This window comes from Schistocerca piceifrons, chromosome 1 (assembly GCF_021461385.2).
Source record: "Schistocerca piceifrons isolate TAMUIC-IGC-003096 chromosome 1, iqSchPice1.1, whole genome shotgun sequence".
Taxonomy (NCBI): domain Eukaryota; kingdom Metazoa; phylum Arthropoda; class Insecta; order Orthoptera; family Acrididae; genus Schistocerca; species Schistocerca piceifrons.
In genome coordinates, this window is record NC_060138.1 from 494794919 (window position 1) to 494815677 (window position 20759).

The 20759-nt window shown below is 37.7% G+C and overlaps 1 protein-coding gene across 1 annotated transcript in view; it reads left to right on the forward strand.

The window, feature by feature from the left end:
- The window catches only part of LOC124783185 (mediator of RNA polymerase II transcription subunit 27), a 56927-nt gene extending 36387 nt beyond the window's left edge, over nt 1-20540 (forward strand). The window contains exons 4-6 of the mRNA XM_047254002.1: nt 5412-5505; nt 12175-12381; nt 18661-20540. Coding sequence (XP_047109958.1) covers nt 5412-5505; nt 12175-12381; nt 18661-18795 — 436 coding nt within the window. The 3' untranslated portion in view covers nt 18796-20540. The remainder of the gene's footprint in view (nt 1-5411; nt 5506-12174; nt 12382-18660) is intronic.
- The last annotated feature ends 219 nt before the right edge of the window (nt 20541-20759 follow it).

Below are 20759 nucleotides of genomic sequence, written 5' to 3' on the forward strand. Positions count from 1 at the left end.
AGTACTCTTTATAAAATAAGAGAGTTTGTGTCCGCACCTCTCATAACTTTGCGAACAAGGCAGGCCGCCAGAGATTGTCAAAGGTGCCAGGTTTGTGTATTGCTATTGCTACTGCATAATTTTCTTGTGTATCCTGTATTATTTCCAGCGTGTGGTTTACTGCATCATCTATGGAGCTTTTGGGTGTAAAGCCATATTGATGTAGACTAATGCCAAAGAGCCTCCTGTGTGACTGTACTCAATTACACTGGAGCCTGTCCTGTACCTTAGCTAAAGTGTTAAAGAGGCAGATAGGGCTTTAAGTCTTTGGGTCTGTTGGGTTCCAATCCTCTGTTTTTTTTATGAATACTACTTTTTTTGTTTACCACATGGCAGAGACCCTACCTTGCAGCAATGGTCCATTCAGTAACACTGTTAGAAAAGGGGTGATCTGTGCAAAAGGGGTCATTTGCATAACTGTGTTTTTGAGGGCTTCTGTGTGTGCCAACTGGACTGGGAGTCTTCTTATTCTTTAATTGTGTATTTGCTAATACTACTACTTTATGGGCAAGTGGAACAGTAATGGGGCCATTTGTTTAGCTGTCATCTATTTGTCATCATAAGTCTGTGAGATGTAGCTGGTCATTTGTCTTTTTGTCATCAGGAATGAGATTGTCCAGTGGGTATTCTATCAAACATCTCCAGCCGCTTGTAGTGCTGTCTGTGCACCTAAGTTGACAGTACTGTTGGCATCTTTACCTTATCTGTTTGGAGTCTGAATGGTTCCCTCTGTGTACTATATTGTAGCTGAGTTTTGACAAAACTGTTCGTGATCCTGTCGGGTCTTGTATAATTTGCTTTTATAGTTTTGCTTTGCATCATGTTATAGTTCATCTTTCTTCCCTCTATTGTGCTGTTTTTCCTTTGAGAGGTAATGTTTCCTTTTGTCTCTAGAGTCTTTCCTTAGTTTTATTAACTTTGTGGACCGGGGAACCATTAGCCATATGGAAGGAAAATTCAACATGTCCATAATTTTTGCCAGTCAGCCTTGTTCAGAAGCAGCCATTGTTTATGTTGATGTGAAGTGTGAGAGTTTGTGTTTCTTACATGTCTTTGTGATTGAGTGAGGTGTTATGGTCACTGTGTGCGGCATTTTCTAGTACTTCCCATTTGTTGGAATATATTACAGACTTCGCATTTGCTAGTGAGGTGTCAGTCTTGGTGGTTCCTCTTGCACTGTTGCAGTATGTAGGTGTTTGTCATGGTTGTATAGAACAAAGAGGCTGCATTCATTTATTGTGTCAACTACAAGTTGTCCCCCTATTGTCTGTTATGTTTGCATCTCATAGTGTCGATGCACATTGATGTCACTAAGTATGAGTAGTCTTTTGTTCCTAGAAAATTGTGCTATATCTCTTATTGGGTCAGCAGAAGGCCATGTGATAGGAACACTATGCATACATGGATATGATAATCCAAGATTCTTGTCCATGCATAATTTCAGCTGTGGCTACATGTTCAAAGCAAAATTGTGTGGGTTTGTTTGTGACTGTGTAATTGATATTCGCTATTACAATCGCAGCCATAAGATGTTGAGTCCCGATAATTGTTATGAGATGGTTGGGAAGGCATGGGAGTTTCCCACCTTGCATGTAAGGCTCTTGGAGATGGATTACATTGCCTGTACTTTGTTCAGAAGTCTACCTAATTCTGTTTCAACCAAAGTGCTCCTATTGCAGTTTAAATGTAAGATCTTCAATCTTCATTGGGGGGGGGAGGGAGGGGGGGGGAGGTGGTCTGTATTTCCTAGAGTCATATTCTGAATGTAGTCTGCATTTGCTAGAGTCATATTCTGAATGTAGTTTTAATTGTGTGTTTTGACCTAGTAAACTGCTTATACATGTTGTATCTTATTGTCTCTCTTGTATTGCTGTGTCAGTATGTTTATCTGTTCCTTATTTTTTGATGCCATGAGATGAGTTTCACTTGTGCCTTAGGGCATCCTCTTATGTATGTTTTTGGTTGTTTTGTTACATTCCGTGCTACATTGGTGGCAGAATCATCTTTCAGCTCCTCCATTCTTAACAGAAGCCTGGTCTGGGAGATCACCTGCTGGAACATGTCGTGCTTCAACTGCCTTTGCTACACGATTGTCAATGGCACCCTGTGTATATATGTCATCTACCTAATCAGTGATGTTAAAATATCTTTGCTGTAGTATGTCAAGTTTGCAGCAATGGAAGATTGTTTCTAGGTCTGTTAATTGTGCTATACCCCTTATGTTGTAGCCAGGCGACCACACGTTGCCAGTCTCTTGTTTTAGTTATTGGAGACTTATATTTGCACCTGCATGTTTTGTTAATTTGCATGTCTATACCAGTGTGTGTAAGGCGGTGGTTCATATCTGACCATTGTTATTGTAACCCGCGTTAGTGAACGTTGTCCGTAATGTCATATTTGATGCACTCTGTTTGCATTTCGTGCAACTGATTGTAGATAGGCAGTCGTGCCCCCCTACTGTATCACGTAGCCTGTTTCTATATTTGCATGGTGTGCTTCCAACTGTGACTTCCTATCAGCATTCTGACTTCTAGTAGCCTAGTTTTGCACATTTTCCACAGACTGATCCTTTATCACAACATTTTGGCGGATATTCTAGGTCCCAGCAATTGAAGCATTTCTGAACAGCTACAAGATCTTTGATGTGTAAGGCCTCAAACTGAATGTAGGATCTTTTTCCTTTTCAGCAGCAGAAGATGAACCCTTGGCATGACTTCCAGAATGATGATAACTGTTTGTTTACCTTTCGGGCTTGTCTTGAACTTTATTTTAACTTCCTCGTAGAACTCTTCATTAGAGAAGTGTTTGCTTAAGCTCATCTTATATAGTTCCTCTATTGAGAGACAAGATGGTTAGTCAGTGCCTTCATAAAAAAGTTTGATGTTACCTTTGGAACCATGATTGTACCCAGGTATGCACCTCTTCATCTAAAGCAAATTGACAGCCACCAGATGTCTTTCTTGAAGGCTCCAAAAATATGGAAATCACAAGGGGGGGGGGGGGCAGATTGTGAGTATTTGGAGGATATGTAAGGGCCCACATGTTGCCAAGGTTGCATAAAGTACACTGCAGTAGTTCTGCTGGGAAGCACTTACACTCCCTCCAAGCAGCCCTAATCTCTCACTGTGCAATTTTCACATTTTTGTAGTCCTGAAGAAACACTCTTGGCTGTCAATTTGCTTCATATGAAGAGGTGAACGCTTGTGTACAATCAAATTCCCATAGAAAATCACAGACATTTTTCCATGAAGGCATTGACTGTCTTTTTTTCACAATGGGATAAATGTTTTAACAGCATGGTGATTACTTTTGAAATAACAAAGAGTTTACTTACTTTTTCCCACCTATCTTGGTTTTCATTTGATTGCTATTTATATTTCCTTGCACTTCCTTGTCAATCACTGAGTTTTATGGAGGCTATTAGAAACACTATATTTCAGATATCTCTGTGTTAACGTGCAGAACAGAGTTGCTGTCATCATCCCATAGCAGCTCTTCAATGTTCATATTGCTTAGTTGGGGTGTCTGTGATGTTTGATCTCCTGTTGCTGTTTTTTACTTTGATTTACAAATAATCACGAGTCAGCATCGCCATCAGAGGATGATTCTCACTGATTTCTATTTTTGGTAGGTGGAGTAGTTTTCAGTTTTTGAAGAAAATGCCACAATCCCTCTTCTGCGAATCTACATCTTCATCTACTTCCTAAAGTAATGGTTACCAGCCATGGAGATTAGCCTGTATCTCACACGAATCTGTTGTTTCTACAGGCATTGTACTAAATAGGTCTTCACAACCTCAAAAGTTTAGAAGTAGCATTGAAACAAATGTTTAATTCATGAGAACTCATGCATTCTCAATTGTACAAGGGGAAAAATACAGTGTTTGAGAAATTTAATTACTTCATTGTAATTTGTCTTCTCACATCTTGAGAGAATGAGTTGAAAATTAGCAATTATTGGTTTAGATATGGAGTTTAGTACATTACAGTTTTGTCAGGATCAAGCCATGAGATAGCTTTGTGTCATTTTTGAGAATATTTCATTTCATTGATGACAACTGTGCCATTATTGAATGAATTGATGATAACTCTGCCATTATTGAATGAAGTTTGAACTTACACAATTTCATCCATAACAAATATCTTTACTGATGAAAGCCTATTGGTTTTAACGATGTTTATCTTTGGTGCAGTTGTTTCCAAAGAAATAAAGCCATTTTGATTTATAAACTAAGGGTTGTTGGTAGCCAGACTGATTATATCGTGAATTTTATTGTATATAGAGCTGCATGTTCAGCAACAGAAACTGATTTACACAATCTGCAGGAAAGTGGTAACGTAGCAGTAACACCCATGAAGACTCATTTGTATTAGTGATGTACTAAATTTTACACTTGGTATTAACGCCTAAATTTTTTCCTCCTATTTCTGAACCTTCTAAGATCAGCATGTAGCGCTTTTGGTTCAGACGAAACTTGCCAACATTACAGCAGATACTTGTATGAAGATAAATTCAGTTTTTGTTGAATGATATAGTGCTTATTAATAAGTTGGGTTCCAAAAGAAAACTATGGATATAACCACCTGCGACACTACAAATGGGCTTTAGGATGAAAAAACCGACAGGGAAATAGACAAAAAAACCAGAAACCACAATATGTTGTAGATAACAGCTGAAGTAATGAATCAGTGGAGTACTCTGACACGTCACTGAACTTACATGAATGAACACTGATGTACTTTAGTGGTGGATGGACAGGTCACTGATTCAAGCAGGGTCAAAGTATTAATATTTCCTGATGTGAATTTCACTTCTGGCAAATCTTGTAAGGTAACTATTATAGTTACAATCAATAGTGGAAACCAGAGCAAATTACTTACATGTTAAATCGCGATTTAAAAGTTGCAATATGGATGGGACGAAACATAACCTGAATAAATGAAACAATTAGCGATTCATCAGCTAAGCAGAAAGCATGAGTCCACGATTCCTCAAGGTGCCTAGAAAATCATGGGCCCATGCTTTCTACTTACCTGATGAACCGCTAATTGCTTAATTTATTCACAGACAAGAAATATTTGGTCCCATCCATGTCGCAGGTTTAATGTGATGATCTGATATTTAAATAATTTGTTCTGGTTCTCACTGTTGATTGTAACTGTAATAGATCACAATTGTAGCAAACACTTTTTCTAATTTAAAAGATCTTACCTGATGATGTGGCTTCAAAGCAACAAAACCAAATGTTAAATAAAATATTTACAAGAGCAGCAAAATGGTTATTATTCAAGATGTGTACATATGACTACAGCTATCACTCATACAAGATTTTGTGAGATATGGGTAGATAAACATCCTTTTTTATTTTACAGGGCAGTAGACACGCTGATAGCTGGTATTGACAGACAATTTGCTGATATGAACTTGACTGTTTCAAGACCATTTGGTTCCAATGCCGTTATGCAGGTAATTTGAAGAACACAATCTATAATGTTTCCCTGAAATTCTGCTTTGCAAATAAAACAAAATGTACATCCACTGTAATTCCACTGATCATGTAATCTACACATTTTCCTGTACACCAACCCAATGTACTATGCTGCCATGTTTCTCTTATGAACTAAACAATTTATGTAACCAAAGCACTCAATGTATTGTAGGGGACATCAGTAGTCACAGTAGTGTTTTGGGTTATGAAGATGGCAAAGAAAATGGTGAAGCAGTGATAGAATGGACTGATTCTATTGATTTGCAGTTAATACATGAAGCAAATTATCATCGTCTTTTAATAGTGAACGCTGGAAACAGGGCTACAACACTGATCTGTTATTTGTCAGCAAGGCAGTATTGTCACAGTGTGTTAAAGACATCAGCATTCCAATACTAAATGCTTAGGATAGTCAAACGTTTTCCATGGTACGACCTAAAACAGTATCATTCAGAAGATGCCATAGCTTCAAGAAAGGAAATTGGAGCAAGTTTACTGAGATGCTAGATAGTCTTATATCCAAGATAAATCCACTACCTGGATCATTCAATGATGGTGGTTGCTGTGCAGCAATCATGTAGCAAATCAGTTCCTCGTGGCTACTGCACCCAGTATATTCACAGTTTTAAAAGAGAGAATACCAAAATCTTGTGGGAATATGTGAAACATTTTGATGAAAATCTATTCAGTGAGCAAACTATGGATGCCGACTTGAAACTTGCCAACTATCTGACAGAAACGAAGAAAACACAATAAACTAAGAAATATTGGAAAGTCTAGATGTGACAAAAAGCAGAATGAGATTTTCGCTCTGCAGCGGAGTGTGCACTGATATGGAACTTCCTGGCAGATTAAAACTGTGTGCCGGACCGAAACTCGAACTCGGGACCTTTCTTCCATGGGCAAGTGCTCTACCAACTGAGCTACCCAAGCACGACTCACGACCCACCCTCACAGCTTCAATTCTGCCAGTAAAAAGACAAAAAGCAGTCAAAGACTACTACATCAGTTGAATAATGATCCTACTCAGACGGTAACTCTTACAAATGTATCTCCAAATCAGGTTATTCATCAGTTTCTGATGAGTGGAAAAATGGGAAAACGAAGTGTTGGATGTAATATACAGAGACAAGCTAAGCTGGAAACTAATGAACTCTCGCAAACTTTCAAGTAGCTGTTCAATAATGCGAGAACCATAAAACAGGTGGCATGGATGATGTACAGGTTGAACAAATAAAACGATTTGGGCAATTGACCGTGAAATAGCTTGTCAAATTCTTTAACGACTAGTGCAACAGAAAGAGATCCCTAAAGTATGGAGAAAAATCAAAGTAGTTGCCATCCTGAAACCTGGGAAAGAACCGTCCAACCTCAAAATTTATTGATCTATTTCACTTCTAACTCATCTTCATAAGGTATTTGAAAGGCTTCTTTTGAACTGTTTGACCACTATGATTGATGCTCTATTAATAACTGAGCAGGCTGGCCTCAGACTTCAGAGGAATTGCACAGCACAAGTAGCCAGTTTAATTCAATACAAAGAGGGTGGGATTGAAAGAGGTGACATCACTGGAATTGTTTTTATTGATATATCTTCAGCCTTTGATACTGTTTAACACCATGTAATGCTCCACAAGATCTACAGCATGACATATAATTATGGATTCATGGAAATAATTGGCACTTTATTGGCAGTTAAAAGTTGAGTTTCAAGGAAGGTGAAGCTACAGGAGAAACTGAAAGAATTGCTTGCTCTGAGGAAGTGTTTTATTCCTTGTAATCTTCAGTATATAGGCCTACACCAATGACAAACCAAGCCCTATCATGTGCAAAACCTTCATATGTGCAGACAATCGTGCTTTACCAACCCAAGCATAGATGTTTGAGGAGGTTGAAAAAGTTCTTATGACAGCACCTAGAACTTTCACAGAGTATTATGGTAAGAATCACCCTAATCTTCAGAAAACACAGGCGTGTGCCTTCCACCTCCAAAACAGACAAATGGTAAACTAAAAGTTAATTGGGAGGGCACAGAGTTGAAACCCTGACTTACTAAATACCTTGGTGTTACTTTAGATGTGTGTCTAACACACCACAAACATCATCTCAACACCAAGCTAAAAGTTTCTATCCAAAACATCACTTGGTAACACACTGACAGTAACTGGGGAGCCTATCCTCAAGTCATCAGAACCTCTGCCTTATCACTCTGTTTCTCTGCAGAGGAGTATGCATTTCCTGTGTGGTACAGCTCCGTCCATGTGAAGCAAGTGGACATCATACTGAATGAAACCGCTTGACTGACCACTGGCTGTCTGAAACCAACACCTTCAGACAAGGTATATTGCTTGGCAGGTATTGCACCACCTGACATACACCAGAAAGTAGCTGCACACATTGAAAAGAGAAAGGTTAAGCTAAATTAACTCTCCATGGTCATCAACCATCAAGATCTAGGTTGAAATCCAGAAGCAGTGTTCGCAGTTCATTGTCAGCACTGACGTGTGTTATGCAGTGACAGAGAAGAGCTGTGGGCAGCTAGCAGTGACCAACTTCAAATGCGGATGAAGCCTACTGAGTGTCTACCACCTGAAGCTATGTTAGACTGGCTCACCTGAAGTCGGCTGAATAGGCTAAGATCAGGTGATGGTGAGGAGAATATACAATGGATCACCTGTGCTAGTGTCCATGCTGCCCTGAGTCACTCAGAAGTGATGAAAACTGAAGGCTGTACAGTTGCTGCTGAGAAATGGGCAAAGATCATTTAAGTTCACTATGTAAATTCTTCTGCCAGAAAAAGGAGCCATTGGCTCCGAAATTTTTTTCACATTTACTTAATCGCTGTATGTTTTCTCCTGCTGTTGCTTAGTGAGTAGATTTTTTAACTATATGATTACATTACATTATTAAATTGTTGTTTCAGTGGCCACTCATAATATTGTTCAGTTATGTGATACAGAATTTTGTATGTCTCCTGATTAGAGTAAATAAATTAATGCTTTGCAAGGTCAGCAAAAATGCTTTAGTTTGACCAAGCACATAATATCATTTCTGTTATTGCTATTCTTTCATCAGCAAATTTGAAAGAAAGAGTATGACCAATTTTCATGTCACACCCTTGTCTAGTGTCTAATAATTTCACTGGGACAGTGAACCATTCTTTTCGTTCCTTACTGTTATGTAATTTTTTTTGCGGATCCTATCATAAGGCAAAGGTGAGTCAGGACAGAATTAAATGTAACAAAAACAGTAAGACCAATATATTCCCTTATAAAAATGTGCTTGAAACCATAAATATGAAAGGATTTCCCTACATTGTGCTACCATAAAATTAATGTCTAGAAGCCGACTTTCAAAACAGAAGTTATAAAATTGACAAATTGTAAATTATTATTTCTGAATGTATAAATATCAAAGTTATTTGTTGCAGTGAAATTCAGCTTACATATGACAGTATTGAAATATTCTGTGCAAATCAAAATGTAAATGTTTGTTTGTTTGGAATTCTGTATCTTCAAATGTTCTTAGCTGATATGGACAGATACTGGATGGAGGAATAGGTTGTATACCCAATTCCCACCTGGTTGCCTCTCCCATCATGTGCTGCCAGAGACTGGGGTCATGTGTGCGAGAGTTGCATTTGTGTGTGTGTGTGTGTGTGTGTGTGTGTGTGTGTGTGTGTTTTCGACAAAGGCCTTGTGGGCCAAATGCTCATTTTGTGGAAGTCTTTTTGCTATGCCTATCTGCAACTCAGCATCTCCACTGTGGGTATGGTGAGTAGCAGCTATCCTTTCATAATATTGTTACTTTCCATCCTGGATTTTCCATTGATTGATTTCAGTTCCATACATATTAGAAACGTGCGCACTCCCCCCCCCCCCGGTCTCTCTCTTCTCTCTCTTCTCTCTCTTCTCTCTCTCTCTCTCTCTTTTTTTTTTTTTTTTTTACCAGATTGAGCCAAAGCAACACGTGGCTGATAACAGCTTGTTGTAAATAAATTTGGAAATTTCAAACTGGCCGAAAGGTTTTGTAGATGAAATTAGGTGTTCGGATATAAAAATGTGAAATAAAAAAAGATTTTAATTATTTGAATGAACATTATATATTTCAGAGTTGGTGTATCAAGTTAAGGTACCTAAATGCCATAGTAGTTTCTACTTACAGAGCATTAATACTGTAATTGAAAGAAATGATACATCAAAATTCATTGACATAATAAACACTTTGGCTTCAAAGTAAGCTACCCTCAAACCACTAGAGTAAATGCACAGTCAGCAGCTTGTATTGATGATATTTTAACTAATTGCCTTTTTGAAGATGTTTATAAATTTTCCTTAGATTTAGGAATATCTGATTAGTCTGCATGGTTCATAGAACTATCAAAAAATTTCATGTAAGAAAAGCCATGTGGGAAAGAACTTCAATCACAGAAGTTTAACTATTTTAGTAATAAATTGAGAGAGATTGATTGCCCTTTGGGCAGCTGTAGTAGTAACTTTGAGAATTTTTTAAATAGCTTTCTTGAAAGTTCAATGAAATATATCCACTTAGAACCATATGTAACAAATGACTAGTATACTTAAATAGGGAACTCAAAGGACAAAAATTTATAGTGCCAGTAAAAGGCAACTACACAGAGAACTAAAACATAACAGACAGAAGCATTTTATTGAGTGTGTTAGCTGTCATAAAGCTGTATTTTAAGAAGTTGCGAAGACAGCCAAACAAATGGCACACAATAAGTTCATTTTAAAGCGTAAAAAGGAAAACAAAGACAAGTGTTGTTCAGGCGTTAGAGTTATTAGCTGGGAAATAGTTAGGATTAAACTTGATGACAACCTTATTGTAAACTCGTCTCAAATATCATTCTGTTTTAAATGTAGCAAAGGCAGACATTGATGTAGCAAAGTATCAGAGTAAAGCAAATCCCTTTGGACTTCATCAAGTAGCTGAGTAACAGATTTAAAAAAAAGATCGATAAATAATGTGGAAAATGTTATACTATGATTAAAAAACAAAAACTCTGCTGGGTGGGACCACATATCCACTAAAGTAATTAAAGCAGTGTATCACATAATATAAGTGATGTATACCTTCTCTAACTCAAATAATAAACTAATTGTTAGAACTGTGCTCCTTACTGGATGTACTGAAGTATGCAGTAGTCAGAACTCTGTTCAAGAAAGGGTTGAGAGAAGACATTGAGAACTGCCATCCAATTTCAATTCTTTCAATCCTGTTGTAGGTGTTGGAGAAATTAGCTGCAACTTGGGGTCAAAATTTTATTTTAGCAAATATTATAAGTAATATAAAACAAACAAAAGCCTTGGATCAGAGGCTCTTACAAAAGCCTCTGACTTCGTAAAACATGGCTTGCTTATCTACAAATTAGATAAATATGAGATTAAGCCAAATGCCCTGCAATGGATTGCATCATACCTGCAGAACTGAAAACAAAGGGTAACTGTCATTTCAAATGCAGTGAATTGTTATTCAAAATGGAGCACATTATCACAAAACTCCATTTTAGAGCTGTTCCAGTTCCTTTTCTACATAAATGGCTTACCATAAATATAAATTCACCACCAGTTCTTTTTGCAGATGTCTTGTGTACCTGAATCAAAAGATTTGGATTCTGTATTTTATGAGACTAAAAAAATCACAATTATACTGACCAAAACAAGACTGAGCTTGTTCAAAGTAAAAGTAGAGCATGGAATTGTCCTGTTGTTCCAAGTCTTTTCCTGTGATATTGGCTGTATCTGGTGTCTCACAAATAACAGTAATAAACAGCTGCTTTGGAGACAGTCATATAGTGTGCTCTAATTAAAGAAAAGTTAACAGAACATAATCTGATAATGTGGGAGACCACATTCAGGTGAACTTGTTTGGCGCTACTTTAATCATTTGTGGACAGTGCTTTATCTACTTAACTCTGTGTTAGTGTGTGAAGTGGCACTGTAGAGTCAGCATTGTACTCAGGGAATCACGGTTCGAATCATGCCATGATTATACTGATGTAGATCGTCTGCAGTATACTTACTCAAATTAAATTCTAAGATTGTTGCTTCAAGAAGTCTGCAAGTTACTACTTGCCCAATTCTTGTTCATTTAAGCTTGTACTCCATTTTAATACATTAATGTTAGTGAGAAATTAAACTATAGTCTTCCTTGATTCTTCAGCCACCTGATAACACTGAATTGGAGCTTTCCTGCTGCTTTTCCGAACTATTGCTGAGGCACATAGTTTTAATTTATCGCAAAGGTTCATTTCTGTTCTCACCCTCACTGCAGAGTGAGAGTTTTACTCTGTACTCAACTTTTGTCTGACTACTGAGCCACTGAATCCCTTATCCTTTGTCAAAATGGTAGACCAGCAGCAGATACAGCAGAGTCTCTATAGAGGTTGAAGAAATAAGAGGGATGTTCAAGCAGACAGAAACTGTGAGTTAGACTGTGAAGTTGGCTCAGATGGATCTATAGGAAAAGGCTGTCTGTGGGATTGATCTAAGATCCAGCATAAAGTTTTTAATGTGACTGAAACAATTTTCTCTTGAACAACAGTTACATCTGAAAATATCTTGTATTTGAGGAATTATTGTGATGTAGTTGAATTTTGTTCACTAATGTCTTGTCAATATTCACAGGTTACTTTAGGGAGAATAATGAAAGCTCTGGTGGCTTTCAAAGGTCTAATGATTGAATGGGTTGTTGTTAAAGGGTATACAGAAACATTGGATTTGTGGACAGAGTCCCGATACAAAGTATTCCAAAAAGTGACTGAAAATGCCCATGCTGCTATGCTTCATTTCCATTCACCTAATTTGCTTGAAATTTCAGTCCGTTCTTTCATGGTAAGTTGTGCTGTATTGTAGATAAGTAAAAGGTTTACTTTGGTTTAGTCATAAGAATGGCAGTGACACTTTAGTCATAAGAATGGCAGTGACACTTTAATCATAAGAATGGCAGTGACACTTTAATCATAAGAATGGCAGTGACACTTTAATCATAAGAATGGCAGTGACACTTTAATCATAAGAATGGCAGTGACACTGTTGATTTTACACATGAAATATGTACACATTTTAAGAGTGGTGATTGTGTAAGAGTAGAGGGTCCTGAACTTTAAATCAGATAATTTTAAAATAGGCATGGAATCCCTTTTTCAGCATTCAGTAACTTCTATTTTGAAGATTACGCAACTGTTCTTCTAATCATGTGTTCTTTTTATATTACTTTTATACTTAATTTAAGTTTGGTTAATTTCCTTGACACAGTGCTCATTGCTAACCATTGTTATGTGGAAACAACAATCACATTTATTATACTACTCTGGGCTATCTTGCACAGATCAATGAATTTCTGGGAGGAACCCAATGTTCTGTCCTCATCATTAAAGGACATCTTCAAGGGGGATCGTAGCATTCTATGAATGCCTGATTGACTCCCTGGCTCACTACTGACTGTGGTAAACTAGTTTCCTGCCTGCTCCCACACAGAGATGTGATTGTACATATTTTCAAAACTTAACTGCAGTTAGCAGTTACAGGTTGCTATCGTCTGCTGCTGTCCCATGGTGATATTCCAGTTGTCACAGAACTGAAACATCTCACCAATGCAGTGCTGAAAAATAGGTATTCTTCTGTTATAATAGAGTGTTAAGACTGACAGGCAAAGATCAGAGTGATATACAGCTATCCTTGAAATCAAAAGTTTTCCTACAATTCACTAAAGATGCCGTAGACCACAAACGGAATACCTTGAAGAAACAGAATATTGCTATAGTCTACAAACCAACCTGGAAGGTACAGGAGCACCAAAGGTTGGGCAAGGGAGCTTGCTGACTGCTGAGGGGGGGAAGGGGGGGGGGCTGGAATTTAACAGGTAGTTTTGGAGACATGTTTGTGAATGGAACAATATACAGTCAACTGTGGCTGTGTGTGTGTGTGTGTGTGTGGGGGGGGGGGGGGGGGAGAAACAGATGTATCAGCTGTTGCAGAACATGCTGTGCAGCCAGAAGTGCATCAGGTTTGATTTGATAACTCCCATGCCTTGGCTGCCACGACCGAGTTTTACAGAAGACTGTATAGGGAAACACACCAATAATTTTAACTGAAAGCAGGAGGATTTGAAACTGAATGGTATCTTGAGTCTGTTGCTGAAGATGATGTGTAGCAGTAATACTCTGTGAGGCAACTGCAATAATGGACAACTGACAACAGTCAATGGAACTCGAGTTCTGAAAACCTGAAGCCTTACCCCTACGAAAGAGCGCTCTCCAGAGATGTGCTCCGCAGATGGGGACAAAATGTTGGCTTTCTCCAAGAAATTCATTCAACCATAGCATAATAGCCCAGAATATTATAATGGACGTGACATTTCCAGCTGTGAAAGATTACTTGTTGCAGAAAGCAGCAGTATCATATAAATGTTTGTTTCACAAAACATATTCAAAACTTATCATTGCGGTCAGTTGCAGCCCCCCTGTGTTTTTATTATATGTGATATTTTTATACATATTCATACGCCTGTATTACCCGTTCAGTTTACAATTGCTATTTTAGCTGGATTGCTGCGAACTGTTGATGTGCCCTGCTGTTGGTTGTTTTGGTTGATGCACAAACAGTATAACTGCACTCAATGAAAATGTAACATGGTTCATGAACTGTACTTGGTATACCTGCAGCAGATAAAACAAATATACATTCTGTTAACACATTCTTGTACAGAAAAACAATTGAAGTGAACAATAATAATATAAAATTGTTGTTTTACAGTTGAACAGTGTAGTTGTGCATGTGTTTAGAAGGCAACAGTACATTTGCTTTTAATATATTCTTCTATAGGGAGGAAATAAATAAATAAGTAAATATCTGTTGTGTTACGACCTAATAACTGAGCTGAATGCGTAATACATTTATTATTAGCGCATTCTTCTAGCGAGAATTGTGCAAAATTGAAATAAAACTGTTGTTTTTGGATCTTATAACTTGAGTTGGGAATGCAGCAGATGAAAATGGATTTGTTATTAATACATTATTCTACAGGAAAGCATAAGGAATGAAAATGAGACAAATTTTGGTGTATGGTTAAATAACTAACAAAGAGAGGTCCCCACAGGGATGTTTGAAGTCATATATAAAGTGGTGTAGGTCAAAGCCCCAGATTTCTTATCATGGAGTGATTCACCCTAGTGGTCCCTCATTTGCAAGTAATGGACAAAAAAGAAAAAAAAAGTTTCAGAATTTTGTGCGCGAATCTGTACTATTAAAATACAGAGCACATACTGTCAGCTGAAGCCAGCTTATTATGCAAGAGGTTTTGTAATCAAATTTTGTCAGATGCTGTAACATTTTATTTTTTAATTTTCAAATTCTTATCGAAATGGCTTTGATCGCTATGTTATTAAATCTTGTAGTGAAAAATGCATTTTCAACTGCATTGCCCCTAATAATAGAAACAGATCATTCTACTTTTATTTTTTAATCAATGCATCAGCATTTTCAAGAATTTGAATATAAGGATGGATAAATAAAAATTATTGAAATCACATATACAAGGATTCCAAATGAGAAAAAAGACAGTAACAGAAAATGTGACCTAGTGAAAAATGTTAATACAGTATTTTCAACAACCTTTAATTCATATGTGTATGTTTCTGTCAAGTCTGAATCTACCTCATCCAATATATCTTCAGAACAATGCAACAAAATTTCACTGTCACTCAGTAGCTTTGTCCATTTGTGGTACTTATCTGTGTCTGTATTCATCCATACTAGTTTTAACTTCATCTATTGTACACATTCTTCCAATCATCTTTTGTAATGCTCTCTATTGCAACACTAGTCATTTGTATAAGTTGGGAAAGGGTAATACTGCTGACATTGTTCGATGAAACTTTCTGTTTCATTAAATACCAGATAGGTTCGACAAGTTCAGATCACAGTTGTAGGGTGGAAGTTGCAACACTGTAAGTCTTTTCCCATATTCTTTTATTATTGTATGTACTGTGTATTATGACTCAGGTCTGTGACATTTCACAACTTCCAAGAGTTTGTTGCATGTCAAATCCACCCCAAATGGAATTTAATGCATAGTCAGCCATGATTGTATATCTGCTTTAGGAGAAGATATGTTATTCGCTTTATTTTCATGAACACAATGGTGGGGTGCATTAACTAATACCACAATGTTTCCACCTACAATATTTGGTAAGGTTCTCTTGCAACCATTTTATATAATCTTCATTTTGCATTTCATTGAGATAATCTTCCGATGTTGATCTCGAATCATAGATGAGCTCTGCACCCTCAATAAACACCATTCCTCCTCCTGCATGAACCACTATTGCTCTTTGTCCAGAACTTTAATTTTTCTGCACACCTGGTACAACACTATGCTGCCAACATTTACTGACAATATAATGTGTATGCAGCCATGTTTCATCAGTATACAAGACAGGTTTCTCCGCACCTTTCTCATTTTCTCTCAAAGTTCTAAGGAAGTCTGCATGTCATGCTACGGTGTGCTCCCTCTCAACCAGAAATGATCGTCTATTTTTACCTTTTTTTAAAAGAACAAAATATAATATCCTTCAAAATTTTCTTTGAAGTGGCACATTTCCCGGTGAAATTAATGTCTGTATAATCCTTCACCCGATTGTAAAGCTTTCAAAGAGTGGGTATTTCTTTTTTAACATCATAATATTTCAAGAACTTTCTTTTTAATAAACATTTGTCAAAGTCCTTGAGACACTTCTTTTTCTTCCTGAGTCTCCTCTTCCCTGGTGTGACAATTTTCTGGCCACTCTGTCTGGCTTTTTTAACATCGTTCACAACATTACATACTGTCCTTACACTCTTTCCTACTGTGGCTGCTGCTCTATCCAGAGCTCTTTCTAACAGTATTAGGAAACCTTTCCACTTTTCTTCTTGACAAAACTGAACTACGTTATTAATCAAGACTTTTCCTTCTGAGCGTACTCTTCAATAACTTATATTGGCGTGATCACAATCCATTTTAGCAGATGCTAAAAATGCACAGTGGTAGTAACACACTATGACAATAATGAGACTGTATAATGAGCCAAATGTGTCATTTGTATATTGTTGAGTATTGTCAGGCACCTTTGGTCCCATCAGTATGTAAACAAAGCTTAGTTCCGCATTCTGCCATAGGCAGTTGTAAAATGAACAGGTAGTACCTTGGTCAAGACGTGAGCACCTCCTTCCCCCATGGGCTTATCATATTCTTTATGTTTTTATTTTAATTTACTGGTTATGTCACCCATAGTCAAAAACTTTGTTTTTAATGGAAACAGGTTGTGCATTGTTGGAAAAAAGTCAGAACCAAAAATATTCTTGCAGTCACAGAAAGAGTACAAACATAATACGGATGTAATTGTAAATCTTTTCACCAGACGAGAAGAGCAAAAACAAGCCTTCTGTTTTGAAAATGACGTAACCAGCCTATTCTTGGCTGTGTAGAGTGTCAAAGAAAAGACACTGTTATCAGTTTTAAACTTTTATATACACCATTAAAACATATGACAAGGGATCATCAGAGGTAATAATAAAGACTGGATTTCTTTTTTCATGGAGCCACAGAACTGACCACCAAAACACAGGGTGTCCCAAAAAGAATGACCCAATTTTAACTTGTAATAATATTGAGGCAAATGTAACTATGTAACTGAAACAGCACTAGATGTAATCAGCATGGTCTAGAGCGTCATAAAAAATCCACTAGATGTCGCTTTGTGCACTGACCTGGAACGTGCAGCCAGTCTCGTGCAATATGGCGTCCGCGCAACAGAGGGCATATTGTGTTATTGAATTTAGTCGTACTCAATCAGTGATCGCAGTTCAGTGGGCGTTTCATATTTGATTTCGTGCTAAACCACCATCACCAAAGAATATTCGACAGTGCTATAAACAGTTTGTAGAAACAGGGTGCCTCTGTAAAGACAAAAGTCCTGGCTGTCCACGTATTCCTGAACAAACAATGGAACAAATCCAATGAGCATTTGAGCAGAGCCCCCACAAGTCTACGCGTTGTGTTAGCTGAGAACTTGCGTTGCTGTGCATGACAGTGGGGCGTGTGTTACGGTGTCGTTTAGCCCTCATACCGTACTCATTACAACTGGTACAAGCTCTTCGAGATACTGACAAAGTGAAGCGAGTGGACTTTAGTAGTGCTATTCTAGAGGACATGGAAGATGACACTTTTATGTTACGGTTGATATTCAGTGATGAGGCAAATTTACATATTAGCGGTAAGGTTCACCATCGTAATGTGCGTACATGGGGCATCAAAAGTCCTCATGAAACAATTGAACACGAACATGACTCACCAAAAGTGAGTGTTTTTTTGTGCTGTTTTGCAAAGCAGGGTTTATGGATCCTACTTTTTTGAGGAAGAAACCGTAAGAGGACAGTCATATCTTGCAATGCTACAGAACTGCTTATTCCCACAACTTGACTCTGACAATTTCATCTGTCAGCAAGCTGGAGCACCACTGCACTGGCACAACAATGTGCGCAGTGCCCTCAATGCCAACGTGCCTCAACTTTGGAGAGGGAATACAGGACTTCGAGACCAGGCTTTACATTCTTGGCCTCCTAGGTCCCCTGACTTTACATCATGTGATTTCTTCCTGTAAGGGTATGTTAAACAGTGTGTTTATGTTCCTCCCTTACCTCGTGACACTGATGAACTAAAAACCAGAATATCAGCTGCTGTAGCTTCATTGACAGAAGACACCTTATTCTCAGTCTGGGATGAATTCGGCTACCTGCTAGATATCGTCCGTGCAGCCAATGGAGGACGTTTATGATGGATTTTTATAAACTTCTGTTTTCTGAGTAATTTAGTATGCAATTTGTTGGTGTTAAGCCCTTCTTCCTAATAAATAATTATATTTAAAATCAGATCACTCTTTTTGGGAAACCCTCTAGAATTACCTTTTTAAATTTTTATGATTTTTTTATGATATTAATTGTTTAGGTTGAGATAACTGCCTCAATCTTAGGCCCTCTGTATTATTTTCATAATACCTGTAGTCTGAACCTTACATTACTAGTGCTGCTTTACTCAAGTCAGGTGTAATTTCATTTTTCTGTTTCTCTTTGCAGACTTGGTTTCATAGCTACAGCACACTGTTCAGTGATCCGTGCAAGCGATGTGGAAACCATCTGCATAATGCCTTACCTCCAACATGGAGAGATCTCAGGGCCTTAGAACCCTATCATGAAGAATGTAAACCTTAGCAGGAGATGGATGATTCTGAGCTTTTCGATTGAACTGACTGTCAGATTTTGTAGCAATGTTGGAAAGCTCATGCAACTGTCTGTGATTCCAGACCGTATTAATATTTGTTATAAGTGTGTTATACAGCTGGACTCTTACTAGGTGTGGAGAGGTGGTGTGGAGGTGTTGTCTGTATAGCCTGAGTTGGTATTTTCTTCTCCTGTACTCGATCAAGTATATAAATTTTCATATACTAATTAGAGTTTTTTTCCAAGTGCATTCTTGTGCAATCTGTGATTGTAGGAAAACTTCTTGGTAAGAGGTTTGGAAAAAGCACCCAAATTCCTTCAATATCATTCTGAGAAGGGTCCTTAATGTGGCAATAATTAACCACAACAATCATTCCAAACAAAAATCCTTTTCAGTGCGGCACTGCAGTTTAACATGTGTCTACGTTTTGAATAATAGATGAACAGAGAAAAATGATTTTGTTATTTCTGGTACTGTTGTGTAACTGATATTATTACTTGTACTGTTCACTCTAAATGTCTACCTAGATTTCAAAAGTTTTTTGGAGCCTAATATCCACAATAGCAAAACATATTTAGGAATAATTTTGTCAGTATTGTTACCAGTATTGTGAAAAGTATGCATATAAAAAACAAATGTTAGTTACGTGCAACAGTTTGTATAATTTTTTGTACTAGCAAGTGCCATTAACAGTGTAATGTTTCTCTCATATATGCCCTCATGTAAGTGAAATAAAAACAAAAAGGGAAGCACTAGAGTTGACATGAATAAAGTTGTATAAAGTGTATTTGCAGGAAATCTTAAGCAAGTATTGGAAATAATGATAAACTACAGTAACTAGTGTGTTATGTATTGTAAATTCTGTGACACTAAGCCAATACAGGGATGATTAGTTTCATATCAATATATTTATGTTATTGACCTGGAGATAAAAATTGTGACACCTGTTGCATTATATCATATATTCCAGAATTGAATATGTCAAGTAAGAGCAGAAAGTAGTAGTTCTGGCTCACATAACAAAAGCTACATGTGATCTTTATACTTGAATCCCTCAATGAATGCCATGCGGTAAATGAAATGGTCGGTGGTTGTTCACTTGTCTAAGTTCTCCAAAGTAAACTGAAACAATGTTCAATTTAACTTTCATCAGAGTATCAGCCAGTTTTAAGAAAAACCTGTTATTCAGTTTTATGCCAAGTAGCCTTTTTATGGTTGGTTTCAGCAACCATTATACGAGGGTTGGAACTTAAATAGTGGCAACTATTTATTCACAACCAATACAAAAGACTTACATGTTTGCACCTGTTACTGTCCTTCAAAGTAGCCACTAGTGTTGTGTAGAACCCATTGCCAGTGATGTGGAAAGTGTAGTGTACCATTAGCAGCGCCTGTTCTGTTGATGGTGCGAATGGAGCAGTCTAAAGTTATGGTGATTCTCGTGGATGACTGGGATGGTGTTATCCTAATGTATTACGTTCCACCACGACAGACCGTCAGTGCACAGTATTACTGTTTGTTTTTGGAGCATCTCCTGTGAACAGTTTTGCAAAAGAAGTGGCGACACTTTCTGAGCAACCAACCTATCAGTTTGCATGACAATACGCAGGCACTTACAGTGCAAGCTGTGGCTGCTCTGTTCAGTCGATGGGACTGGGATGTACTGTACCATCCACCATCCTCCCCAGACTTAAGTCCTTGTGACTTTGATTTGGTTCCGAAGATGAAGGCACCACTTCATGGCATTCGCTTCAAAACTGTTCCAGAGATTTGATAGGCAGTAGACCGCTCCATTCGCACCATCAACAGAACAGGCAATGCTAACAGTACTACGCCTTCCACATCACTGGCAACGGGTTGGGTTCTACACGACACTGGTGACTACTTTGAAGGACTCTTTTGTATCGGTTGTGAATAAATAGTTGCCACTATTTAAGTTCCAATCCTCATATAT